The sequence below is a fragment of the Trichechus manatus genome, unplaced genomic scaffold (assembly GCF_000243295.1).
Source record: "Trichechus manatus latirostris isolate Lorelei unplaced genomic scaffold, TriManLat1.0 scaffold00068, whole genome shotgun sequence".
Lineage (NCBI taxonomy): Eukaryota > Metazoa > Chordata > Mammalia > Sirenia > Trichechidae > Trichechus > Trichechus manatus.
Window position 1 is genome coordinate 3,772,609 of NW_004444004.1, and position 20,143 is coordinate 3,792,751.

The 20,143-nt window shown below is 36.5% G+C and overlaps 2 protein-coding genes across 8 annotated transcripts in view; one reads left to right on the top strand and one right to left on the bottom strand.

Moving 5' to 3' along the window:
• The window catches only part of TMEM164 (transmembrane protein 164), a 232,258-nt gene extending 215,637 nt beyond the window's left edge, over nt 1–16,621 (top strand). For 6 of the 7 annotated variants that reach the window (XM_023734467.1, XM_023734470.1, XM_023734473.1 and 3 more), the window contains one exon: nt 5,652–6,934. The gene's annotated coding sequence lies outside the window, so the exon portion shown is untranslated. Of the gene's footprint in view, nt 1–5,651; nt 6,935–7,011 lie in introns of those variants that run through there. The other variant, XR_002824615.1, reaches the window with a different exon arrangement.
• AMMECR1 (AMMECR nuclear protein 1) overlaps nt 1,741–20,143 on the bottom strand; it is a 129,942-nt gene continuing 111,539 nt past the window's right edge. Inside the window, exons 3-6 of the mRNA XM_004379769.2 lie at nt 19,786–19,900; nt 5,680–5,770; nt 4,190–4,286; nt 1,741–2,034 (exon numbers count right to left, since the gene is read on the bottom strand). Of these exons, the coding sequence (XP_004379826.1) occupies nt 1,920–2,034; nt 4,190–4,286; nt 5,680–5,770; nt 19,786–19,900 (418 nt within the window). The 3' untranslated portion in view covers nt 1,741–1,919. The remainder of the gene's footprint in view (nt 2,035–4,189; nt 4,287–5,679; nt 5,771–19,785; nt 19,901–20,143) is intronic.

The window sequence follows — 20,143 nt, forward strand, 5'->3', positions numbered from 1 at the left end:
CAGCTAACTTTTTCTGAATAATCTCTAGATTCAGTGGAACTGGCTACCAAGATTGCATTTCAGGCTAACAATTGGCTTTGTAGTTAAGGCATCACACCGGAAAATGATTAGTTCAACAATGGATGCTGTGGATGAAGGAATACCAACAACATTCTAAGAACTCTCATCAAAAACTAAAGCAGTTTGCTTTGCCACATTGACAAGCAAAAGAAATTTGCCAATTATGTCACAAGCTAGAAAAGGATTCTTGAATTCTCAACTAGCAGTCTGTCACTTGTCCCAGCAACTATATGCATAACCTATACCATTTCAATATTCAGTGGCATATAGTTTTAGAATGTATATTCTGCACCATATGTACAGTCATCACTTGATATATTGGTTTCCTGTTTGAAAAAAAAACTATATACACACATACATATATATGTGTGTGTGTACACATATACATATATATATATTTACTAACATAAGATGAAGGTAACCTTTCTCCAGAATCTGTCAGTTTCCTGGGGACATACGGTCCTCCTACTGACATCAGGAAGTTCTCTTTGTATGTATCGTGAGAAGACTAGCCCTGCAAATGAGCGGGGCTCTAACTATATCATATCTAAGTGCCAACACCATTACTCCATTTTTATAGGTGTAATGATAACATCTTAACAACATAGTAAATGTGTTTCTATCACAAGTATGTAGTGCAGAAAGTGATTCAAGCTATTTCACAATTCTAAAATTCCAGTATTGTCCCCATGACAAACATATCTGAAATCATGGCATACACGAACTTCTGTTTCACTAGATTATCTTTACCATTTTTTTAAATGGTAGCTAAAATTGTCTCTGGCCAATCATGACTTATTGAAACCTAAAGCTAACAAATTTAAATTAAAATACAATAGACAAATGTCTCTTTTTGGTTTTTTGCTCAAAATATTTTTTTTTTCAGTTTAAAAAATACTTAAGAGTAAGGAATTTGTCTAATCTGTTGCTTCACATATAGAAACAATAAAACATTATAAGAATATTTCTCTAAATTGCCTTTTTTTCTACCCCCCCCCCATTTAATTCCACTTAATTATACTCTTTTCAAAGGCACTAAATTCTATATATGCTCTCTTCTTAATATTCACTGCTCTTCAAAGTGATTTCTGTAGCATATTTGAAAGGTAGTTTGTACTTTCTTAAAACAGTGTTTTAGTTTGTAATGTCATTCTACAAAGTGATGAGGCAGTCTCTTTTATGATAACCAGCACAATAGGCATATATGATTTCTCACTCTCTGTGACAAGCCCTCTCATGGACCTCCAAATGTGAGATACTAGAACTAAAATCATGTATTTTAGCCACGGAAAACATATACTTAAGGAGTGAAGATCCACATCTTAAGTTCTCATAACAAGTGAATTTTAGACAAACCCAAGAGTAATATACAAATACCTGATATTTGATATGAATTACTCCCAAACTCAACCATCAAAAATATCTACTTACTGAGAAAAACTAAAGAAAATTCTTAAAAACTGCACGCTTTCTTCCATCCACAGTTGAAGGAAGGAAGGAAAGAAGGAAGGAAGACAGGAAAGAAGGAAGACGAGAAGGACAGAAAGATGGAAACCTGACTTAAATAGGAAAGCCAAATTCTATATAATATAAGGAAATAAAACCCCCAAAGTTATATATGCTATGCTGCAAAAAAAAAAAAAAATCAATGATCAAAATAATAAAACAGGATCTTCTCAACAAATGTCATTTTCCTACCCGTTACCATGATGATCCTGACTATGTCAAAGCTTCATCATGGCAACGGAAACTATCATCATAAAATGGTACAGTAAAAGAGATAGCTAGACCAAGAAGGGGTAGGGTCTCCTGGGAAGAGGTCTGCAGAGAGGCCCAGTGACTGGTTGTGCGGCTCAGTGTCAGGAATAATGGTTGTATGGTGGAAGGGGATGCCCAATGCCATTTTGGAAATGGTGATGCTGGCGATGAGCAAGGTATTCAGCATAGCTCAGGGTCATCTTTTCACTACGGTACCTGAAAGAAAGTCATGGGAAAGACAAAGTTAACATCAGGAAATAGTTAACATGCCAACATCAGAGTTAGGAGGGATCTCAGAGATCATTTTATAGATGGAGAAACAGAAGCCCAGAGAGAAGCAGTGACCTCCCAATGTCACACAGCTAATAAGTAGCAGAGCTAGGTTCAGAACCCAGGAATCCAAACTCTCAGTCCAGTGCTCTTTCCACACTACAACTCATTGTTTAATTTGTTCTTCTAGAAATTGCAGAAATTTTATTTTTTTCTTCTAGAAATTTTATTTCCCCCTTACTCCCAGTTTGCTGACAGGAAGGAACAGGGTAAAGCCAACCTACTACCATTATGTATGCATCATCATTTACTTGAGTACTTTTTCTTCAGGGATCTCCCATCTCTTTCTCTCTTTACCAGTTCTTTTCCCTCTGTGCACACATCTACTTAGGTCTCCTCATTAAGTAAAAAAAACTAAAACTTTTCTTAATCCCGGTACCCTTGAACCCTTTCCCATCTCTAGTCTGCACTGCCACATTTGTCAAAAGAGCAAGTGTTTTCTACAACATCACACCCCCCTGGTTCTCCCCCTACTTCTCAGACTGCTCTTTAACTAACTGCTTATCCTATCCCTGCCCTGTAGGATTTTCCTACATTTTTATTGTCAGCTCTTTTGAATCTATACTCTTTTCCCCACAGGAAAGCTTCCTTCATAGCTTCGGCTCTGACCTCTTTACAGATGACTCCCAACTCGCCATCTCTAGCCATGAGCTCTACACATGTACATTTTCAGTGACCTACTAGACATTTCTATGTAGCTATCCCAGGAAGCACTTCAAAACCAGGACGAATGCATGAACATGACTCTCCTGTGGACCTTATTTCAGTTAATGGCATCACCATGGTCCCTTTCATCTAGATTAAAGCCTCAAAGTCATCTATCTTTGACTTGTTCCTCTTCCCTACTTCTAAATGATGACTAAGTCTTTTCATTTCTTTATAACAGTTCTTTCCTTTCTTCCCATCCTACTGCCACAGCTCCCATTTCACATCTCTTGAACTGCTGCCACAGATTCTTAGATAATAGCAATGTCTCCTAACTAATTTTCCCATTTCCAATTCCAAACCTACACTGCTCCAAATCCATCCTGACTCCCCTGTTTAAAATCCTTCAGTGGCTACTAACTCTCTATCATATCAATTCCAAACTTCTTAGTCTGGAATTCCATACCCTCCAACCAACCTTCTGGGCCGTATTTTCCTTTAATGATTGCCTTCTATATAAGTACACTAAACGGCCAGACAAACTAGACTAACATTCCTCAGAACTTGCTCTATACTTTGCTTGGCTCACAAGGTCCTCTTTAAGGGAATCCCTTTCTTCCTCCACTCTCTGTCAAATATTCTACCTATTCTTCAAGCCCAGACCAAAATCTACCTCCTCTTTGAAACCTTCTGTTATCTTCCATCCCCTCCTGGAATTTCTCTTTCCCTACTCTATGATCTCACATCACCCAACACATTCTATCTTGTATTAATAATTATTTTTGTACATGCTCTTCTAGTCCGCTAGACTGTGAGCGCAGGGAGAGCAGCAACAGAGGCATTTTCAAATTTGTAACCCCTTAGAGCTTAGAATAGTCCAATTTTTAGACTATAGGTATTCAATGTGGTTTTATGGAATTGAAATAAATGGAAACAGCAACCCATTTTCTTAAAATGTTTGATATTTCCCTTTTAAATAAGTATCCCTATTATTCCATGCTGAAATTTATTTCGCATTTGTAGGTCTAGCTCAATTGTGTTTTTCAGTAAGCTTTTATGGTAGACGTCCACCAGTGCCAAAATTCGAAGGTTAAATTCAAATTTGAGGACTGCTTATCAGAATCCTGGGGTTCTGCTAAGCAATGTCAAAAGCTAGCAAACAGATAATTCAGGTACTTTCTCCAGTAATGCCGCCCAAAGTCTTAGGGCTTGCTTTTACAAAGCCAGAGTAAGCCAAGCAGAGTTCCATTGTATCCACCCTCAGTATGGCCCTGCCATTCATTTGCACTCTGGTTCAGAAAAGAGAAGCAAGTATAGTTAAAGAGAAAAAGGAAAATCAAAAGGTTATAGGCATATACATCCTGGTTAGCTCTGCACCAGAAAATGCCTTCTGTACCTGGTCAGTTTTATGGTTTTCCTGAATTCATTAGTAATTGGAGCTTTGTATCCTCCTTTCCTCAGTAAGGAGTCTATGGTCTGAATGTGGTCCCATCCTGTGGAGAGTCGACCAGATAAAGTATCAGTCAAGCACATGTAATGAGCACCTTTGGTTAGATACAAAGTGACTTCGTAGAGGTCAGCTATCACTGTCACCAAATGCCACCAACTCCTTTGGTCCTAAAAACAATTACACAGAAGAGCTAAGGTTTTATCCTGTACAGAAGCAAGTTCCCCCCACACACCTTAAATTCTAGCTATCTAAGATATCTAACAACATTGGCTTCATTATCTCAACCACATTTGAAGGCAAGAAGTCTAAGAGACTGGCAGAAACTGCTCAGTCATGTTTCTGTAATGAACCAGACACTACTCTCTAACAGTGAAATCTTTTAAAAGGAGGAAAGAGTCTAAATGTCATTGTGCCAGCTCGGTAGTATTCAGGACTCCCACACTAACTCATGGTAATTGCTATTCCTAATGGTATCTTCTGTAGTCAATCAAGTGCATTTTGTGTTCTAACATGTGATGGTATACTAATATCCAAGGCACTCCATCTCTTATGTATGCTTTATGAAGTCAATGATACTACAGAATTGAGACATTTTCTAAAGCAGCCCAAATAAATCTTCAGATAGCTGCCTTAAAGGCTCTCTTGTTGTGGAGTTTAATGAGGTTAAATTTTATTGTTATATAGCTGACAGTGATATGAAACAAACATGGGAAAACGAAATTACAAATACTTTCTGATGAGAAGGAAAGCTCCATAAGATGAAGACGACATATTAATTTCAACTAATATGAAACTAGAATTTAGAAATGGCTAGAAAGGACAAAATACTACAGTGTAAAAAGTTATTTTGTAGTACAGTGTTGGTTCATATAGGCTTGTGATACCTCTATGAAAACAGGAAAACTTGTTGATTAGAAGCTGCAGACCAAGCATATAAAACACTAGCATTTCATGTATTCTCAACGGCCTTAATCTTAATGGGAAACCTACAATCTTAATATTAGTAGAATGAGTAATGGCAACCCCCTAAGAATGAAACATTTTGATACTGACAATGACAATGAACTATATCGCTATTTAAAAAAAAAAATAGCTTGCTTATGTCCCAAGGCTATGCAGTGGAATATGGGAAAATGGCACCTCAAATGAGTAGCAAATTGTTGCCTAAGATAAAATCCAACTTTTATAAATCTTTACTTTTTTTTAGAAGTATATTTGTGTGTGTTTATACTGTCAAACTATAGTGCACAGATTCAACTTCGGTGTAATTCACCAATTTGATATAGACATTGCAGTGGCAGTGATGGAAGAGTCGTTTCTTATAATTTGACGTTGATCAATTATCAGACATAGCTGCAAGGTCAGATACCTCAGTTTAATTTGTATATTTGTTTAAATTCTTCACCAGATCATATGAAATAAAGTACAACAATGACCTTGCTCCTTTGCAACCTCCGGTAGGTAGGTGGCGGTGCGTTTTGATCCTTTTTCATTGATGAATTCTATTCTAATGCCATGTACACCCACCTGAAAGAAATTGGCAGTTTTATTAGTACAGTCTTCTTTATAGAAACAGAAAGAAAAGGTTATAATTTAACTTTCAAGAGAACACAGTTCTTCCTTTTCCCTTGTGTTTGAAAGGACGTATCAGTTTTCTCTTTCCAAAGCTATGACTTTGGGTTGTGAAGGCCATTATGATGGCCATGAAGACTAAAAATGTGTATTTGCAGATGCTCAACATGTACTGGGCTATGCTATTCTGTTTGGAACTGGGACGGCCAATCTGGGGCTGTGTATAGAATAAGATGGTTGATGGCAAGAATCCTGCCCCCACTCCCAAACTGTGGCTTGAGACAATCCGGAACTAGAAAAAAGGAACTGAATTCAAAGAGATAGCAACCAACCATCCTGTTTTTCAGGTACAATCACCACTTCAGATTAAGTTCCAAAATCTCTGGGCTGACCCCAATGGGTTTTTTAGTCCCAAACAGTTTGGGTCTAAAAAACCTGTTGCCATCAAGTCTATCCTGACTCATAGCAACCGTCTAGGACAGAGTAGAACTGCCCCACAGGGTTTCCAAGGCTGTAAATCTTTAAGAAAGCAGACTGCCACATTTTTCTCCCACAGAGTGGCTGGTCGGTTCGAACCACCAACCTTTTGGTTAAAGCCAAGCACTTAACCACTGCACCACCAGGGGTCCTTCCAAACTGTCTAGTCCCTTTAAAACCTTGAATTATATGTAATTATGCAAACATGGTCAGGTAAGACTGAAAAAATATTAACAACCAGTAGATCCTACAGCATCATCCATTATAGATAGTATTTCTAAAAAATGCATACGGCTTAAAGTGGGCCAGTGGTAACCCCTCACTGTCCATCTACATCATTGCCCCCACACAGTACTGCTAAATTTAACAGCAAAAAAGATTTCAAATCCCTTTGGGGCAGGGTATTTTTGCAGTTTCTCTGGATACTAGTCCAGAGACCACTATAACTTTTTTTATGTGAAACAGACAAACCTTTGGTGATGCTCTAAAAGTTAGTTTTCTAAGTAAGTGTGGGCAGTTGCTTAGTAATTTTTTTAAGTAATACACTTTTTCTTTGATTAGCATGGAATCTAAAGCAATTTGTCTTTTCCCCTCATATTTCACATAGAATAGTTTATAGACCTAAAGATGATAAAAAAAAAAGTCCTTAACTTCTTTGCAAACAGTGATATTAAAAGTGGAATTTCAAAAGCATAAACAACCCCATTCTATTCTCCCAGAACTAGACTTGCTCTCAATCAATGGTTCCCAAGTGGAGTACAAGGCCTTTCAAAGTACTGGAGGCAAGCTATAAGACCATGTAAACATTATTCTCCAGGAATGGGCCTTCTTTTCAAAGCAGGTAAGTGGAGTCATAGACATGCATTCTTTCCAACAGTATGGATGGAAGGTCTAGAAGACGGGGAGGGGAGGTCGATGAAAACCACTTTTGTTTCTTCTCTTACCCTGAAATTTTCCAATTTTTCAAGGAAAAAAATTCTCTGGAAATCCATTTTGTTCTTTCCCCCCAGGTCTTCATACTTCCATCCATTAGAGCCTGTCAGATCTTCTAGGCAGTTTGTTTTTTTTTTATTAAAGCATATCTCTGTTGCAGTTTCTTCCATCTATTTAATATCAGTACACTTATGAATCTCCTGCTGAAAATGCAACTGGGGCAACTGTTTAAAAACTAACACAGGAAGGCCTCCCATTCCCTGTGTGAAAGGACTATGGACCACCGAGAAGAAATCTGAGTGCTTAGCTATCAGCTATTTCCAGGATAAAGGACATCTACTAATCTCCCCGGTGCCTGACACAGTACTGAGACAATGACAAATTTGCAAAGGTTTCTGTATACTGAGTTTCTGATCAGTGACTTTGACATTTTTTTCCTTCAACAATATCAGATTCTTTATATTTTTAAAAATACAGAGCATAGTTTATGCTCCCATCATTCACTGAAATTAATTTTTAATCTTCAACTCTATTCTTCAAAAATCTGTCATGTTAAAATTGAAAAGAATACTTGATGTTTATTCAGGTGTCTAAATAAAACTTCGGAGAGGAAGAATGTCTCCCCATCCGTGGTGTCCAACTGGTATGGAGTGCAGAGGGGCCACAACATTTATCAGAATTTTGGGAAGTTTCAATGCTTAGTTAAGCAAGTACAGTTTAGAAAAAGAACAACTCCCTAGGTGATTTTTATTCTAGGTGAATTAGATAATCTCTAATAGCCAGTCTAACTCTGACAAACTGTGACTATGTATTGAAAAAAAAAAGATTTAGGTAAATGGAGGGAGGTGATTTAAATACATTAGGTCCTGTCTTCATCAGAGAATACATGATGTGTTCTTCAACAAAAATTCCAGAGGTTTTAAAGCCTAGTAATTTAACAATTAAAACAACCATTAAGACTAATTGTATGGTATGTGAATGATATCTCAATAAAGCTGTTATATTATTAAAAAAAGAGAGAGATTAAGACCAAAAATGAAGGACATGTTGACCAAAATAAAAATTATTCACCAATAATATTGCTTTATTTACTTTTGTAATTTGAAAAGGCCCCACCATCAAATTTGATATGGAAAAAAAATCATTAAAATTCTCTCCTTTTGAGCTTACTGCCACATTTACAGCTTTGTTTTCTGGCTTCCTATGATTCTGAGCAATTGAAAGACCCTATAGATTGAACTGTATGCATGGTGATTTTTAAAGTGAATCCTTTGTAAGAAATAATTTCTTTGATAGGTCAAAGATACACTTCACAAAGATATAAAGCCAAAAGCAGAGTGACTCATTTTTCAACTAGTAGAATCAGGAGAATGATAATAATGTTCTTAATAGACTCAAACCATAATAGCTTTTTGTTACCTGTTGAGCAACAGTATTTTCCTTACTCCCAGGACCACAAATGCCATCACATAGTCATACTGCACAATCAAAACAGGAGAGTGGAAAATGGCCTGATGTTGAGAATGACAAATTCTGGCTAACCTTTGTAAATCACTGGCTTTGCAAATAAAAAGTCATCTCCACTGAAATAAGCACCCAAACTAATTTTACACTGTTTCAGCGGGGCACCTGTCATAGCTGCAATGCCAGAAGTGTAACCCTCATACATCAAAACTGAATCCTCCCTTACATAGACTGGAAAATCCTTTGGCCTAGAAGCATCCCAAAAAAACAAAGGCTATAGCCTTCTTCTTCTTATCAGCTAGATAAGAGACCAGCTAACCAAGGAACTGGGATTCCCTGAAGCAAACTTACTTTAAAACTCTATCTCAGTAACTTTCTATTTCTAAGGATGGGTAAGGAGATAGGATGTGGGCAAACTATGTTACCAAATATACCACTAACTAATCCTACCACTGCCGAAAATACAGGCAGGTGAGCAAAAACTGGAAACTTGTAAATCTGGCCTTATGGGAGTCTGCAGGTCATTTTTTAAATTATTAGATGATCTGAAAAAAAATATGCTTTCAAGGTCCATCAGCTGTGATATTATCCTTTTAATCAAGACTGTACTTTTGCTAAGCAAGGCTATAAATCAACTTGAATGGTAGTAAATTAAATGTAGGACTTATAGATAAGAGGATATGGAATTAAACAGAGCTGTATCTGTGTGTGCTGAGAGAACCCTGTGACCAGTTCAATAGACTCCTATTTCATGCTAAAAAGAAAGCCATATTTATTTTGACCCATTCCATAGCAAGTGATTTTTATTAATGCTATTATACAGTCGTTTGTTTTTAACATTGCTCAGAATGATTAAATATCAAGATTAATGTTAAGACCCTAAATATATATCTTGATTATTCTGGGGTTGATTATCCAGTTTGAGGATTATTTATGCATCCACAACTCCACCTGGCATCAGCCTCATCCTGTTTCTTCTCTTGCCCATTTCTCTATTTGTTCACTACTCTATCAGAGAGCATGTGGGCACAGACGGAGGAGATACACACAAATTAATCAATTTTGCTACATAGTAATAGGTTTGGTAGGAGAAGAGATTCTAAATAATGGCAAAAATGAAGCTTCTAGACCGTCTACAGATTTCATTTATCCGTGTTATCTGGTCCCTTGTTAGAAATGTGGCTTCATTTAAAACTATTATCCTCTAATGCAGTGACCCTCAACAGAGGCGCATTAAAAAAAAATACTGCCCTCTCCCACCCTGTTTGAATACATGGCCCACATTATGCTTCACACAATTGCATAGGCAAAGCTTAATATACCCTAGTTTGTCTATAAGGCAAGTGTTAGTCCTGTACCCCACTAGCAGCATACAAAAGGGTCTCGCTTTTATTTGTGGACCTAAGCAGCAAGCCAACATCTGAATATGATGAAACATGAAAAAGAGTATCTGGGTAAGTCGAGTAGGTTCCATGCAAGCCTTTGACCATTTGGATCTACAGTTACCTCCACAGGTCCTGACCCTCAGAGCCAAATCTGGCCCTGGTCACATCCTGGCCAATGGGACCAATCTACTTCCTCAGGTGACATCCTGTCAAAGTAAATGCTACATTTAGTCCCACTCTACCCAATTTTCAGAACCAAATGCTTGGTTTCCCTGGAATAATATGGCCATAGTTCACATCACCCATTTTCACCTTGAATAAAATAAAAAAATATCAAGAGGTCAAAGAATCGAAAAGTTGTCAGACATGCCTTTTTAGATGAAATCATTTCGCAAAATATTCTTTGCAATTAACAAAGCAGCCAGTTACTGGCCATTCGCATAAGCCTGCCCTGCCAGACTCAATATGCCAGTTCACTGAATTGAATGAAAGGACTCTGTTCCTAATGAGAGGAGCTCAGGATGTTTGGCACATCCCCCTAACCTTTAGAGGCTGGCATCACAGAAGACACGCATGCTCGCTCATAAAACAGCCCCTGGTACCACGGACAGAAGCAAACACTGCATTAGACAGCCTGTGGGTCTGACCTAGAGTCAGGCATTCCTTATATTCTTAGGAGGAAAAAGACATATGTGGTATTTTTCCTAAAAGCACAAAAACCACAATGCAGCACATTCCACTCTTTCATTCACAGCCCTAGAGCACATTCTGCCCCCCACCCCCCGGTTCAGCCTTCTGCAAACAGCAACTCTTCCTTTTCCCAATGAAAGCAAATTCAACATACTTCAAACCTGGATCTACTCCAAATTTAACCTCTTGAATAATTACTCTTTGGGCAAGAAAAATTAAGGTTTCTGTCATAAAGGCTGATAACAATTTGTACAGATCCTAATGAGTCACTTCCCCTAATCCTCATATTACCAAACAAATTTTAAGATTACATATTATCCAGATCTCCATCAAATCTTCAAAGTTGTGACTTTACATCACTACAATCCACCCACACCAATTTAAGAAGCAAGTCTGAAATTTTAAAGGTGCCCATCTGTTTAACATGATCCCTTCAGAATCTGGTCAAATAATAAATTTTAAAAACTGTTGCTGTAGTTCAATTTTTTTCTTAACTCAGTAATTTTTACCTCTGTAAACATTAAAAATTATAAACCTGGCCTATTTTTTGTTTACAAAACTAGGACACATGTATTACCAAAAAAGACATCCTTTAGAAAAGTATAAAGGAGAAAATAAAGATGACTAGTAATCTAGTACCACCTAGAGGTAACTCTTGCCTTAGTGACTTAAAAATAATTTTCTCCTGAACTGAAATGCCACCACCAACTATATTTTAGGCTGTTTTTATCCATTATCCATTATCTAGTTCCTGTTGCTGTCCTTGCTTTCAAATATCCCTTAAGTAAAAGGCTTTTAGAAGCAGAAGAAATACTGGAAACATAAATCAAAAAGGATAATTGATTACAAAACCATTGCTTGGACACAAGTAACCTTTTAACATATTCTACTATAAAAATCCTGCTTCATCATCTATCTTAGCTGAGGTTATTTTTTCTGTTGCTTTTTTGTGAAAACAACTGCAAAGGTCCCCTCGACCAAAATATGTATGTGTTTGCTCTCCTCTAAAACCCTTGCAAATTAGTCATCTTTAGCTTAGAAATTAGTTCAGTCTCCATCGACCAATTCTTGGCTTTTGCAGAGCTTACCAAAGGACCAATTAGTGCCAATTTTGATTCATGTAGGAACTTAGACATCTTGTCTATCAGGAACACAAGCCTACCAATTTACTTCACAAAGGCCATTGAACAACAATTTGATAACATTTATTTTAACTAACAGCTGACACACAACTCTAAAATACCTGATCTATCTAATAATCATCGCCACGAACTTTTAGAGAATTAGTGAGATTTTAAATAAATCATGGCTAATGAAGAGGTGCTTTGAAAAGCTATGAAGCCAAGCATGTTTACATATCATTTGCAATGAAAGAAACTGTCCTTACTCTAAGGTTTTACAGAGAACAAGTGACAGCTCAGAGTGCAATTAAGGAAAAAGAAAACCAATTCTCTATAATGATTAATTACAATGAGCATTCCGTAAAAAATGAACATCCTGAAGCTTTCCAAAGAAAGTTCAGGCAACACAGGTGACCTTTAAATAAAAAGCCTGCTTTTCATCAAAAGTTAGTAAAACACACTTCTACCATTTTTAAAAAGGGGAATGAGGAAGGGAGTGAATTTACAGACAAAGAAACTAAAGTTATACAATTTCTTAAAATCTGGAGATGTGAATTAGTTTACTTTTCAAGGCTGGGATGGAGGGAAATCACCTCTTGGTAAACATACTCAATATGAAATAATGTTGTTTGCCTGATAAGAAACTAAGAAAAATCCTATTCATGTTAGAACTGTACATTGAGTATTTGACTCAATACAGTTTTTCTCAGTCTACAAAAGAGATTTGTTCCTAAAAAGTTACATGTGGGTTGAACTTAGTAAATGAATTAATCTTAAAGTCAAGAGGAAGACAATAAAGAAACCCTATAGTGAATTCTTTCTGCAAAGCAAAATATCTATTTGTACAGTGAAAAATTATCCCCTAATCTATTTCCTTAATTTGGATTTACATGTATAATGTTCACTTAAAAACAGGGGATGCAATAATAAAATAGAGGCATTTATAGTTCCATAATATTTTCCTTCCTAAAGAGAATTCTTTTGTGAAAAAGAAATCTAGAAAATGTACCATTTTTTAAACTGGGCTATTTTTCACTTTTGGTGCCTATGTTTAAGTTGGAAATGGCCATTTTTAAAGTTAGAGAACTCTTCTTATGACTTCTACTTGGCTAGTGGTGATTCATTCTTTCGAAGCAAAATGAAAGAGAAGCAATTTCAAAAAAGGAGTCACAGAATCACACAGTGTCACAGTCAGAAGGGGCCTTAGGTGTTATCTAGTCCAACCTTTTCAGCTTCCTGGTAAAGAACTGAGGTTCAGAAAGGTCACAGAGCTGGCTAGTGGCAGTAAGGAATAGAACCTGAGTCTCTTGATTCTCAAAATTCAGCACTCCCTCAATTAAATGCTGGGGATACACACACCCATGCCAACTGTACATGACAGAGTAGACTGTAATGGAACTCCTGGAGAAGAGGGCGGAAAACATCCCCCACCAAACAACACAATGGGAGGAAAGGAGGAAATAACTCGAGGAGGTCCAAGAATGGACTGAACAGCCCATTTCACTAAGGGTACCAACAGCTAACGGATATTTTTATGCATTAAATCACCTTCTAAGAAGTTACTTTACTTTCTATGGCTTGCTCCCCCACTAGGTTTCTTACACATTGACTTGTTGATTCACAGCAAATTCTTTCTAGATGGCCAGGAGGCATGAAACATTCCTTTCCCAGTGCTCCACAGCACATGAAAAACATTTAAAGAATCAGGACAAAGACTAAATTATCGTTAATGATCGTGACATCTTACACAAAAATCCCAAAGTCCCTGGAAAAACACTGTGAGAAGCATTTTGCTAAATATATTAAGCCCGTATTTTTATTAAAAGGCAGCAATCTGAAGTTAAAAGAGAGACAAAACATGCTTTACATCATAGTTGGGGGAAAAATAACCAAGGGAGGGGGACAACATATACAACTAGAAGCCATTTATTTCACTTGGTGACTCTGTGAGTGACGCACCATCTGGGTATGAATGGGAACTTTTCAGTGGTACATTAAGAGGAGCTATAAAAATGTAAACCTTTAAGGGGGAAGAAAGGGTGAAAAGGAGAACATTAACTTCTAAAATCTATGGGAGATAATGACGGTAACCAATTTATTCATCTCTTCCGTCTCTTCTCTCATGAAGGTTGTTACAAAAGCGCTCTATGATTAACTGTAGGTGAACACGTCAGAAATGGAGCTGTGATCGTTCAAGAGGTATACTTTAGAGGTTGCTTTTAAAATGAAGTGCAGCTCTCTGAGTACCAGGAGTCCAGCAAGGCTTATGTATAATGACAGGTGGTTTGGTACTTTAGGGACAGAGCCATACTAGGGGCTTCGGGTCTAGCTCTTTAGTCCAGGGACAGATTTTTGGCATCACACCACAACCATGCTGGCCAGCCCCACCCAGCATGAGCTGATTACCCATCAGTGATGTGCGCTAAGAAGGAGCAGTCTGTCTTAAGATCACAATGCATTGCCCAAGCGACAGCTGTATGGACAGGTGAGATATCAGTGATCCAGGCAGCTGGATATGGCAAAAACTGTCTTCTGGTTTGTGAAAATTCCATTAATTATTGAAATATGGCCTAAGGGTCTGCATTCAAATACAGAAAAGATTTCTTCCTCGTGCCTCAAATGATCTTGTCTCTAAAGCACAGCAATAAAAGATGCCTGACAATAATTTAGAAAATATTTTTACTTCTGTCAGCAGATTGCTACATTAGCCTCCACAAGATCACTGGTAGCATACTTGCTATACGAGTTCTTCTACAAACAAAAGCTTATTCATTTATATCATCCTGAAAACCAGTAGCTAGGAGATGACAGACCTAGAATTACCCCTTAAGTTAAGCTCCAACTATTATAATGACATTGGTTTTATATCCACTCAGATCTTTAAAAGGAAACATATCTCCCAAACAGTTTAACTGTACCAGTTCTAGGATACGTATTGTTTTAGAGGGTTCCAACATGGTACATGAGCTTTTCTTTCTTTCCAAAGTACTGTGTCTGTCAATCATCCTGTCATTCAGAATTAAGATAGTGCTGTCAACTCAAGAACACAGAACAATGGTGATAAGTTCTTGTGTTCAAACACAAGGCAGAATCATGTTGGATTTCTCCCTTGGGGAGCAATTTTCCTCGTTTAACAACCATTCTAGCCTTGCAGGTAGATATTTCAATTTATCAGATCATGAATTTTTTCCCCCAAATTAATTACTTATCATCCTTCTCATACCTACTGAGACAATAAGTAGATCTTGATGTGGGCAATGATCAGTGATCCTTGGAAAGCTGAGATCGCTGTTCCCGTTTGTCTTTACAGCCACTGTGGATGGTAGTGGTGTTTTTAATGATTACCCAGATTTATTGAGTGGCTACCTATAGACACTAATCTTAAATATTGTAATTGCTGTTTTGAGGAAATAAAACATATGGAAGCATTACTGATCATTCTGTCAATTCAACATTGACTTGAATTTAATTACATCCACCTGTGAAACAATTTATCAAGCATTCCTCACATTACAAACAGAAGCATTCTAGCCTTTAACACAAAGTTTGAAGTAAAGCCTACTTCCCTACTAACTTCCATTATAAAATCAGAGATACATTATCGAAAGAATTTTCAAATAGACTTAAGTTAAAAACCTTAGATGAAGAGGACAGTAAGATGGTAAGTAGCCCTGTTGCAGTTCACTTGTTTCCTGATCATTTGAAAATGAGGTAGCTATTCCACTGGTCACGTTCCTCATTCTCATGACCACAGAGATGTCTCTCTTGTTACTGAAATTACATAAGTCTATGCTTTTTGAGATTTCTAGAATTTGCCCTATTTCTGCTTTGATCTGGGCATTTTATCCCTTTAACTGAAAATTCTACTACAGTAACACACTTCACCAGTGGGGGTCAACTCTCAAACTGTAGTTTGACTAGAAAAACCCTTTATTAGAGGCTTCTGCTTATATAAAACATACTCATTACCTAATTTTCGACTTTAAAATTCTCTGTTCTGTAACAATTCTGTAACATTCTGTAATGATATCCTTGCTTTCCCTCTAATACAAATACTTTTCACTTCAGTTTAAAATGAGATATTTATGGTGAATAGGATATTTCATTTGTGGAAGAAAAGCTGTACCTATTGGACAGTGTAAAATTTCTCAAAGTAAAGAGTATATTTTCAGAGTACAGACTGACTTCTCATAAAGGAAATTCCCAATAGAAATAAATTTATATACAAAGATCAACTATAGACAAAGACCTCCCCATAATCTTCTTATAAATAATGGTTTATATTATATTCATTATGATATATTTATATTTATTTATATTCAATGATACCAGTTACATAAAAAATACGCAAATGTACTGATACAAAGACACAGAAAAAGAATGGAAAGAAATATACCAAAATGTTAATACTGCCTACCTCAGAATGGTGGAAATACGAATATTTTGTGTTTCTTTTTTATACTTTTTTTAATTTTTAAAGTTTTCTTCTTCAATAAATTAGAATTATTATTATGGAGAGCAGGTATATCTATATAGAATTTTTTTTGCATTTTTATTGTAGTAAAATACATGTAACGTAAAATTTACGATTTTAACCATTTACAAGTCTGTACTCAAGTGACATAAAATACTTCACAATGCTGTGCAACCATCACCACTATCTAGTTCCAGAACTTTTTCATCACCCCAAATGGAAACCCTGTACCCATTAAGCAGTCACTTCCTATTCCCTCCTTCCACCCAGCCCCTGGAAACCACTAATCTGCTTTCTGTCTAAGGATTTGCCTATTCTGGATATTTCTTATACTGTATTTTTACGCAAATAACGTGCACCTTCAATGTTTGTTTGCCAACCGTGCCCTCCCTCCCATGAGGTATTTTCATAAGTTCTGCTATGCCAACTTTTTTCTTACATGTTGCTGTTAAACAAAAAATTAGCATAGTGTGCTTATGAAAATGCCTCACGGGGAGGGCACACTTGGCAAACAAACGTAGAAGGTGCACGTTATTTGCGTAAAACTACAGTAAATGCAATCATACATATATGACGTTTTGTGTCCTGTTTCTTTCACTTAGCATAATGTTCTCAAGGTTCATTCATGTTGTAGCATGTATCAGTACTTTACTCCTTTTTAGGGCTGAATAATACTCCATTGTATGGATGTATGGAGTTCCTGGATGGTTGGTGCAAAAAGTTTAAGCCACTTGACTACTAACCAAAAGGTTGGCGGTTCGAACCCACCTCAGCTCCTCAAGAAGAAAGGCCTGGCGATCTGCTTCCAAATGGCCACAGCCTTGAAAATCCTATGGAGTGCAGTTCTACTCTGCAACACATGGGGTCACGATGAGTTGGAATCAACTCGACAGTAACAGGTTTGGGTTTTTGTTTTTAGTATGGATATACCACATTTTGTTTATCCATTCATCAGTTGATGGACATTTGTGTTGTTTCCACCTTTTGGCTATTATGAATAGTGCTGCTATGAACATTCATGTACAAGTTTTTGTCTGAACACCTGTTTGGGCATATACCTAGGTGTGGAATTGTATCAATATATAATTTTTTAAATGTAGTAATGCTTTTTCAGAGTTATAAAGGATAACACTTAGAATATCACTCCTACAATAATACCATTCCATTTTCAGTCACTGACTATGGTGCATTTTTTTTTAAGCCCAAACCACATTCTTGCACTTAAAAATTTTCACCCTTACTCTTTGGAAACAAATTTCTCTTATGCCAAATACTTTTCACTATGATGAACTAACTGAAAAGGACAGTCTTTTCCTCTTACCATAGCCACCATAGCCATTCTAGCAGTACTTGATTCACTTTCAAATGCTTATATATTAAAAGTATAAAAATATAGGCATATGCACTTTTATTTTGCTTCAACAGGAAAGCATACCTTAATAGACACCAATATTTAAGCCCTAAGGAAGGTACTAAATACCCAATACCAAATAGCAGTATAAAATCTTCTAGAAATTCATGTTCACAGATGATGACCAGAGGAGAAAAATATACTCTGCAAGAGTACACAGTACCAATTCATAAGTGTTTTACCTCCCACCCTCCTAACAGAAAACTGATACATCTCATGAACATAAAAGCACAATAATACTAATTTTAGCTGTAGACGGTGCTTAAAGTGGGCTAAAGTGGATGAGGGTGTACTCTGGGCTCATCCTCAGCTATTGGATCCCCTAATTTTCCTTCCCCCAAAACCTATGCACCCATGTGTATTATTCATGTCTGTCTCTCTCTCTCTTACTCACTCACACACAAACAAACACACACACACACACACACACACACAGCAATTCAGAAAACAGAAATATAAATCTGGCTAAAGAAGAAGCAGTAGAAGCAGCCTTATAACAGTAAAAGAATCATCCCAAACTGTTATATTTATTAATAAGTAGAGGATATGATTTGGGACCATTTAAAAATAAAGTACTGGAAAATATTTCTGTAATACTGCTAGACTTCTTGTTAAGAAAAATTCACAAAGCAACAATAAACTTACATAAAAATATAAATTAGGAAATGTTCATTCTATAAAAGTTTTATACATTCCAACTTTGCTAGAATCATCATCATCATTTTTTTCCTTTATGAAAAATCTTAAGATGGATTCATGTTCTGATAATGCTCCAAAAAAAAAATCTTACCACAAAACCCAGAAAGAACTCTTTCATCCTACTCTCTGTAGAAAAGTTTCTAAATAGCTCTGGCATAACAACAATAATTTATAGCATAGAGATTTTTCACATGAAGATTAAGAACTTTATAAATGTCTTATTCTGAATGTGGCAAAACTGAATTGCTGAGATAGTGAATTGTCCAAAGTCTCATTAGGAATCAGAGCAAAGCCAAAAATAAAATTTAAGTCCAATTAACTGTCAAGATAGTGATCTGTCCACAAGGCAAAATATCTCAGTTACTATGGAAGATGCTCCTTCTAAAAACACAGGACAATTGTATATCATAATGATATTGTGATGTCATTTATGAGCGTGTGTGTGAGAAAGAATGCTATGCATATTACTGAATTCCCGTTGTTTCATTCTTATAGCATTTATTTCTTTATACTTATTACTTCTCTCTGCTACTAGACTGTAAGGTGTTTTATGGCAGGGGCCAAATCTTACCACTTTTGTACATGTAGTACAGTGCCTTGAATACAGTGCGCATTCTGTATGGGCTATGTTTGTGTATAAGATTTCATAGACATACACTCAATTATCACCTCCGAACCACCAAAGTAAATCATGGTAAGGACCTCTGAACGTCATTAATAAGCCAACCTCATATACTAAAGAATAATAAAAATATAATCAATAAAGTCTACTCCAATAATGGAAATACACAGAGATACCCTAGATATAACCTTAATATTATTTGTTAGTTGTGATTAAGTGCATAAATTAAGGTAGCAAAGAATGAATTAGCATTCTTTAACTCTAGTTAATCAACACTCTATTATGAGCTGATTTCCCCAGCTGGTGTATTATCCTAACTCTTTTGCTCCTTGTTTCTGAGATGCATCCTCTGACCATCTGATCACTTGGTGGCAGTTATACCAGAGTACACATGAATGGAGGTAAGAGGAGAAATAAATTCCAATCAATCCTTACTACTTATTAACAGGTTTTATGAGGTGCTGTTGTGAAATAGCAGGATAAAAATGAAGACTAAATTCAGTTTGAGGATTATACCATTCCAAAAACCTCCTTCACATATATCTCATTGATCAACTGTGAGTTTTATTTATCCGTGTTACTCTCGACCTCGATTACTAAAGAATGGGCTGAAAGACTTATTTTCTGGGCCTAATTTTTAACCTCTACTCAGGAACTACCTTCATTTTGCTTTAAAAATTTTCAACAGTCTTACCTCCCAGTCCAAATAATCACAGACATCTTCAAAGTTAGTGAGCAGAGATACTGAGCAGAAAAGCCGTGGCAGCTCATCCCTTGTCATTGGGGGAAAACGGCTATCTTTAAGGGCACTGTTGAAAACAAACATTAAAGCAATCACTAGATATGACATTTCCAAATTTCAAATGCAATCATTTGAAAAAGAGACTTAAAAAATTACATGCCAAAGGTACAATCATTTTCAAATATATTCAAAGACCCCAAAGATTTTAGAAATCTTTTTTTTTTCTAATATTTTATTGTACTTCAGGTGAAGGCTTACAGAACAAATAGTTTCTCATGAAACAGTAGTACACATGCTGTTTTATGACATT